This window comes from Gavialis gangeticus, unplaced genomic scaffold (genome assembly GCF_001723915.1).
Source record: "Gavialis gangeticus isolate Ggan-Ray unplaced genomic scaffold, GavGan_comp1, whole genome shotgun sequence".
Taxonomy (NCBI): domain Eukaryota; kingdom Metazoa; phylum Chordata; order Crocodylia; family Gavialidae; genus Gavialis; species Gavialis gangeticus.
The window spans coordinates 986,827-994,911 of record NW_017728959.1 but is presented as its reverse complement, the minus strand read 5'-3'; the positions used below and the strand labels follow the sequence as shown (position 1 = coordinate 994,911).

Sequence of the window (8,085 nt, the reverse complement as noted above, 5' to 3'; positions counted from 1 at the left end):
GGCAGAGGGTAGATTTAGGCTAGATATCAGGAGGCGCTACTTCACTGTCAAGGCAGCTAGGATCTGTAACCAACTTCCAAGAGAAGTGGTGTTGGCTCTTACCCTGAGGGTCTTTAAGAGGAGGCCAGATGATCACCTTGCTGGGGTCGTTTGACCCTAGTACTCTTTCCTGCCATGGCAGGGGGTCGGACTAGATGATCTACTCAGGTCCCTTCCGACCCTAGAAACTATGAAACTATGAAATTTTGCAAAATCCAACATTGCCCTCAAGATCCGCTGGGGGGGGGCCCTTAATCAAAATAAAATGTTGGCTCCCCAGAGGGAGCCAGCAGTCCTCAGGGAAGTGCATCAGCCTGCTAGGGTGGGGAAGGAGGTGGGAGGGGCTGCTTGCTCAAAGAGCTGCCAGCAAGACAGCTGCCACCTTCACCCTTTGTCGCTGATTGGCTACATGGGCTGCCTGTCATGTAGCCCTGCCCCTCTCCACCAATCAGGGGCAAGCAGTGGAGCCACATGATGGACAGCCCTCACAGCCAATTAGCAGTGAGGGGAAGGTCCACCAGGGCCCTTCAGCCAATCAGAGGCATGGGGGGGGCCGCTGCACTTTGCCCTTAAAATGGCGGCTAGGCCCTGCATTCTGCCTGCAAATCAGCAGGCAACCACCTCAAAATTAGGTAGGTCCCTAACTATAACCCACAACAGCTTCAGGTCTCCCACTTGTGACCACAACAACTAATTCCTGTATCTCAGACTTAACAGAGCTGGTCCTTTAGCTCAAGTACTACAGCAGGGGTGGGCAAAATCCAGCACACAGGCCAGATCAGGCCCACAGGCCAGATCAGCTGGATCAGGCCCATGGTGGACTCCATTTCCCAGCAGACCCTGCCTATGTTGCTGGAGCCAGTTTCCATGGAGACCCCAGCACTGGGGACACCATGACAGGGTGGAGCCAGGGATTCCATAGAGACTGGCCCCAGCAGTGCTGACAGGGCGCACAGCTGGGCGAAGAGCTGTTCCAGGCCTGGGATCTTGCAGCGATGACAGCATGGTCTGGAGCCAGAACAGAGCTGTGATCCGTTGCCTGCACTCCTTGGACAGAGGCATGCAGGCAGCAGATCGCAGCTCTGCCCTGGCTCCCGACCATGCTGTCACCACTCCAAGATCCCAGGCCTGCAGCAGCTCCCTACCCAGCTGTGCACCCTGTCAGCACTGTTGGGGCCAGTCTCCATGGAAACCCTGGCCCCAAGCTGTGACAGCACTGCTGTTCCTGGGGTCTCCATGGAAACTGGCTACCTCAATGCAGGCAGGGGCTGCTGGGAAATGGAATCTGGCCACTGGCCAGATTGGCCATTTTGCCCATCTCTATACTACAGGCTAATGTTTTCAACTCCTAAGAGCAGATCCTGCAGGCAATGCAACCAGGACCCTGGTAACATATGGTGCCAGTGGAGGGACATGCTACACCTTCGGGATGAGCTGCCCTAGCTGCACAGCTTGCACAGACACAGGGGGCTCTTTGTCCTGCTTAGTCACCAGTCACCTCTTAAAGAACTTTCCCTTCAGCCTCCTCTTGCCTGTGAGCTAATGGAGCCAACTTACAGCTGGGTCTGTGGAGGCTCACGCTTACAGTCTAGTTGCCGGGGTTGAATCCCTGTACCTGGTTGCCCTGTGAAGGGGCCTCATTAGAGGCCATTCAAACCTGGCCTCTGGTGTTTCAGCTTGACCTTCCATAGATTCAGCAGCTAAAAACAAGGTATATCATATCTACTGCTCTCCCACTGCTCTTGGCAAATCCATGCTGGTTGTTCCTGATCACTTTTTTCTTTAAAATAGATTTCTTGAGGACCTGCTCCATGATTTTTCCAGATATCAGGGTCAGGTGGACTAGTCTGTAATTTCCTGGATCCTCCTTCTTCCCTTCATAAAGACAGATGCCATATTTGCCATCGTCCAGTCAGCCAGGACCTCACGCAACCTCCACAAGTTCTCAAAGAGGCTTGCTAAAGGCTCAGAAATTACCTGAGCCAATTCCTTCAGTATCCTAGGATGCATCTCATCCAGCTCTGATGACTTGAAAACATCTAGCTTCTCTAAGTAATTCTAATCTATTCTTCCACTACTCTAAGCTGTTTGTCTCCTTCCTCTTTGCTGTCAGCTGTGCTCATCATCTGGTAGCTGCTGCCCCTATTTACGAAGACTGAAGTAAAAAGGGCAGTAAATATGTCAGCCTTCTCTGCATCATCTATAACTTGAACGCCTTCTGCATTCTTTATGGGACCCATGGGTTTTTATGTTTTCTTCCTACTCTTGACATACTTGTAGAATCCCTTTTAATTGCCTTTTAAGTCTCATACCAGTTTCTCTCAAAATGTGCCTTGGCCTTCCTAATTTTCTCCCTGCATGCATATTTTCTTTACTCTTCTCTACCAATATGGCTAATTTCCCACCTTTTGTAGGATTCCTTTTTTACTTTCAACTGATTAAAGAGACTGCTATCTAACCGGGCTGGCCTCCTGTTGCACTTCCCATTCTTCCATCACATCAGGATAGCTTGCTTCTGCAGCCTAGATGCAGATTCCTTAAAGTACAGCCAGCTGTCCTGAATTCCTTTTCCTCTCAGACTTGACTTGCAAAGGGATCCTATCCACCACTTCCCTGAGCTTGTTGTAGTCTGCTTTTCTGAAGTTTGGTGTCTTTATTTTGATGTTCTTCCTCTGAGGGCCATGGACTCTATCATTTTGTAGTCACTATCACCCAACTTACCTTCCACCTTTACAACCAGGTCATCCCTATTTGCGATTAGCAAGTCAAGAAGAGCTACCCCCAAGCTGCCTCTCTGTCATGCTGTGGCCTTAAACACAGGACCTTCACCTCTCCAATGCAGTGGCTCGCCCTGGTCTGCTACCTCCTCAGTAGACTACCAAGGGAGACAGGTGGCTCCAATCCTCCACCTGGGCTTAGGCACACACCCACTCCCTACCACCAGAATGGCCAGCCAAGGTCAGCTGACCTCCTACCCTTTCCCATATAAACCCTTGACCTGAAAAGGAAAGTGTCTGGGCAACCCTTGTATCTAGGCTTCTGTACTCTTGGCTTCTGCAGCTAATGACTTGGACCCCAGCAGCAGCTGCACTGTGATGGTGCAGGGCCAGATTTCCCACAGAAACTAGCCCCAGAAGCACTGGCAGGCCGCAGCAGTAAAGCCTCTTCCTGGTCAGGGGCTAAGGAGGGGCTGTGCTGCAGGTGAAAGCAGGGTGGGCTCAGCTGCTGCTGCCTGTGCAGGGTGGCCAGTGACACTGGCAGCACTGGGAGGGGTAGCTACAGGGAATTTTGGGGCGGCTATAGCCCCCTCAACCCCCCTCTCCCTCCCACCCCCTGAGCACCGCCCCTGCTGGCAGGTCACGCAGCAAGGCAGGAAGCTGCTCCAGAGCCCAGTGGTCCAGAGCCAGGGCAGAGCTGCGATCCGCAGCCTGCATGCTCTGGGCAGGGACCTTCAGGCAGCAGATTGCAGCTCTGTCCCAGCTCCAGACCATACTGTCACTGGTGCAAGAAGCCGCAGCAGAGCCATGATCTGCTACCTGCATATCCCTTTCTAGGGCACTTAGGCTGCAGGTCGCAATTCTACCCTGGCTCTGGACTACACTGTCACTGCTGCAAGATCCCAGTTAGGCTCTGGAGCAGCTCTGCACCCTGCCACACACTCTGCCAGTGCTGCTGGAACTGGTCTCCACAGAAACCCTGCCCCGCCCCCATCACAGGGTGACTGCTGCTGGGGTCTCTATGGAAACCGGCCCCAGCTGCACAGTCAGAGGCTTCTGGGAAATGGAGTTCAGCTGAAAGCTGCATCCACCATTTTGCCAACCCCTGAGCTATACCCATCCATGACCATACACTAGTCACATGAACTATCCCACCATGTCTCTATAATCCCAATTACATCATAATTCCTCAATTATATTAGGACCATCAATTCTTCCTGTTTATTCCACATGCTTCTCACATTGTTATATAAACAACTCAGATATCAATCTGATTATCCCTGAGCACATTGCTAAGGCTTCCACTATTGCTTCTCCTTTTTAAGTTTTTATCTATGTCTCCTCATTCTTTACTTGCCTCTGGGCTTTTTTCTCCATCCCCCAATGAACATAGTTTAAATTCCTACTCATAAGGTTAGCAAGCCTGTATGCAAAGACACTCTTCACTCTCTTCATCAGGTGGACCCTACACTACTTCCCAGAAGTCTACCTTCTTGGAACTTCACCCCATGGTGGAAGAATGCCATCCCATAGTCAAAGAACACTATTGGGTTATTTAGTCTGGAGAAGAAAAGTCTGATGGGGATATGAAAACAGTCTTCAAATACTTGAAGGGCCTGATTATAAAGAAGATAGAGGTGAATTGTTCTGTGGCCATGGGGGACAGAACTAGGAGCAATGGCTTCTGCTGCAGCAGAGGTAATCTGGATTGGAGATTAGAAGGAACTTTTTCACTGTGAGGGTGGTCAAGCACTTGAACAGGCTACCCAGAGAAGTTGTGGAATCTCCATCCCTGGAAATTTTCAAGAGCAGGTTAGACAAAGACTTGGCTGGGTTGGTTTAGACAGGGATGAGCCTGCCTTGATCAGGGGCGTGGACTAGATTACTTCATGATGGCCCTTCCAGTCCTACTGTATGATTTTATGATCCCCTCTTTACATCCAGGTCAGCTACATCACCTCTTTGTGTGGCACTGGCTACAAGCTGGCATACTTTAACCATGCCAGCTGAGGCAGAACTTTGACTATAGCCAGACCACCTGCATCAACAGCCCAGATGGGGTCATGAGCTGTACCTTCCAGGCTAGGCCTCTGAAAAACATTTGAGAAAAACTAAACTTGGCCATTTTTTACTACAGGGCAAACAGTGCAATATCAGAGCTCTTCTGCAGCCTGGCTAAACTCTTGCACACTGCATCCCACAGGCAGACACCAGGCCTGGACAAGCCTGAAAGATGAAAGACTCAGAGAGCTCCGAGTGTGAGGAGGGGTTACATTATCCCTGTGGTGCTTGGGTATTAATGTTCCCAGGCTGCAGGGGTCAAGCATGGCTGTGAAGGTTCCCCTGGCTCTGGCCCTGCTACTCACATTAAGGTGCCAGGAGCATGTTCCTCAGCTGCCAGCCTACCTCATGGTGGCAGCTGCTGTACTGTTCCTCTTAGCTGTGTCAGTAAATGAATCAACGTTTCCTCTTTCCTGCCTGAAAGAGGAAACAAGAGCGCTTCCTCCCTTCACGCTGTCAGCCTGCCATTGGCCCTCCAGTTTGCCAGCAAGCCCAGTTGCAGAGAAGTCGCACCAGTCTCCAGCAGTCAAGTAATGCAGTACAAAGACTGTAGAGATGTCAGAGAGGGCAGCACTACCCAGACTCCTCCCTCACCTGACCCCCATCACAAGCGTTATGGTGTTATGGCAAAGGAGTCCATTTGACAAGCATGCAATTCTCCAAGGAGTCCACAAAGCTCAGCCCAAAAGTACCCAACCTGCTTCATGTCTCCTGAATGTCTTAGCCTGGCCCTTCCCAGTAGATCTGGGGACTTCACTCCTACACCCCATGCAGATGCCAACTGGCTTCCCAACGCCCTTAGGAAAGATAGAGGAGGGGTGGCCACCCTGCAGCATGGGTGACACAAGTGAAATAGGCAGCCTCAGTGTGTGGCATGCTACAGACTGATGGGCACAGGCAGCACACTGACAGGCAGAGACAGAGGCAGGGAGCAGAAAATAAAGCAGCAGACTGAACAGGGGGAAGAAGTTGGAGGGGCACTCGGGAAGGATGCAGGCTAATTTGTGGCAAGCCTGTCAAAAACACTAGTCCCGACCACTCCAAAGCATGCTTCTCTTGGCTCTGCCAAACACCACTAGGTGCACACACTGATGTTCCCAAGGACATACAGCATTCCAAAAAGACTTCGGGAAGGGTCATGTGCCATACTTACCAGTAGGCTGTTTTCCTCCTTCAGGCTGGTACAGCGGTGCTGTAACTCCTCCAGTGCACTCAAGAGCTTTATGTTCTGTTTCACCAAATAGCTGTAATCAGCACCATTCTGCAAAGGAAAGGAGATAAGCTAGGATTCTGTTTCCACTTTGTAACTAGGAGGACCCGCTGAGATGCCCTACTGCCTTGTGCTGGCAACAGTTTGTAGGACTTCAGAATTTAGCTACAGTGCGAAGATGAGGTAGAGAGGTGGGCATGGATATGGAGCTGTATGGATAGGGAAGAAGAGGGGGTTGACACTTTAAGTCACTGTACCTCTTGTTGTCTCTGGAGCCCCTCCAGTGCCCTCCAATTGGCTCAGCTCCTGGCAGGGACTTTACCCCACTAAGGGATGGAAAGAGTGGAACCAAAAAGTGCAATGCAATGAAGTGGGAAGTCTCTCTCAAACAAGATCCCATTCATTGGCTAGGTACAATAGAACAGGTAGAGTCCCTGTGTCAGATGGATGAGGCATTGTCAGCAAGAAGACCACACTGCCTCGCTGATTGGATCTGAGTCTCTAAGTTGTGCATATTCAAGCCATGTCCCCTTTTTCTAGCCAGTTTCTTACACTGAGTTTCTTTTGATCCTCCCCCTGGGCCCCAGTTCTAAGAAAGTGGGGGGAGCTTGCAGATGGCTCAGGTGCCTGCAGAAAACAATGTATTGCACCCTCCCTAGTCCAGAGTAAAAGTTCAGTCCTTCTGGGTGTACAATATGCAATCAAGTCAGGAAAACAAGCATGCACAGTTACCATAGAAATATTATAAGACAGGATAAGAGCAGGAATGAGCACAGGCATGAGCAGAGATGCTGCAGTGGGAGAGAAGATGAGGTGACAAGGAGCAGATCTAACAAGTAGGTAGGGTGCAATATGTCACAAGGCAATAAGTCTTCCTGGGGCAGAGGCTACCCAAACCTCCTTCCCTTCCATCCCCCCCTCCCCACAACACAGACAGTTTCTGGGCTAGAATTCCCCTCCTCTGCAGACTGCTCTGCCAGTTGACAGGAAATGCACTCGCCTGTAAAGCAATCGCTAGAAGTCACAGAAATTGTCCTGTAAGGCAACATTAACCTCATCTCAAAGAGCTGTCACCTAAACTCCATTGCACCTGAGCAGGCTTCAAGTCCCCCCAGATGCTCTTTTTTCCCCACCAGCATGTACCTGGACATAGAGACCTACCTAGCTCTGTACAGCCTCACAATCCATTCTTCAAATACTTAGCCCTGCTCTCAGCAGGCATCTGCCTGTCCCTGAGATGCAATGAAAGGTCCATATAGGTCTGCATGTGACTGAGGGCAGAGTGCAGGCCCTCCATCAAGGAATGGCAGGTATAGAATGGAAAGGGGGAGCAGACTCTGGCAGGGTGAGAGATAAGGAGCTCCTGGTGGTGCACAGTTATTGCCTAAGGAGCATAGAGGAGGGTTCTCCAGCAGTGGGGCCATAGGGCAGTGATTCTAGTGATGGGAGAGGGCTAGAGGGATAGTGATATGGGACATGCCCCCCAGATCCCCACAGAAGCTCAGTCAGTAGTGCAACCAGGGCAGGGCAAGCAGGGCATTAGCCCTGGGAACTGACTTATAGGAGTCTCCAGTATGGCCCCTTCCCCCCAGAAGTCTTTGCCACAGGAAGCACAGACTGGCCACAGGAGCTGGGCAGACACAGCTTCATGTCCTTCAGACCATCTGGGGTGGGAGGAAAGGAGTGGAATGAGCCTCTCCTGGAGGCTTTGCCATAGGAGGCACAGCCCTGCCCCTGGGGTGGGGAATGAACATGTCCCTGGGGAACCCATGCTGCTGCTGCCTGTCTAGCAGCCTGAGCCCATACTACTATGGTAGTAGCACTAGCAGCTGCCACTTAAGTGAGGGGAGCCCCAGCAGGTAAGACTTCTCTCCCCCACCATTCCTCCACCTGCTCTCCAACAGTCAGCTTAATTCTACCCCCTCCCCTGACCCCAGATGCTGAAAGAGCTTGCTACGCTTCTGAGTTCAGTGCCCCAAAGTCAAGTTAGGCTAAGCATCTATTCTGTTTGTAACATCAAAATAGTGATGGCCAAATCCTCATGTAGAGTAAACCAGC

The 8,085-nt window shown here is 51.2% G+C and overlaps 1 protein-coding gene across 8 annotated transcripts in view; it reads right to left on the bottom strand.

Annotated features, from left to right (window-relative positions):
* TSPOAP1 (TSPO associated protein 1) overlaps nucleotides 1-8,085 on the bottom strand; it is a 253,233-nt gene that overhangs the window by 194,875 nt on the left and 50,273 nt on the right. For all 8 annotated transcript variants that reach the window (XM_019507394.1, XM_019507550.1, XM_019507335.1 and 5 more), the window contains exon 2: nucleotides 5,971-6,078. In XM_019507394.1, the coding sequence (XP_019362939.1) occupies nucleotides 5,971-6,078 (108 nt within the window). The remainder of the gene's footprint in view (nucleotides 1-5,970; nucleotides 6,079-8,085) is intronic.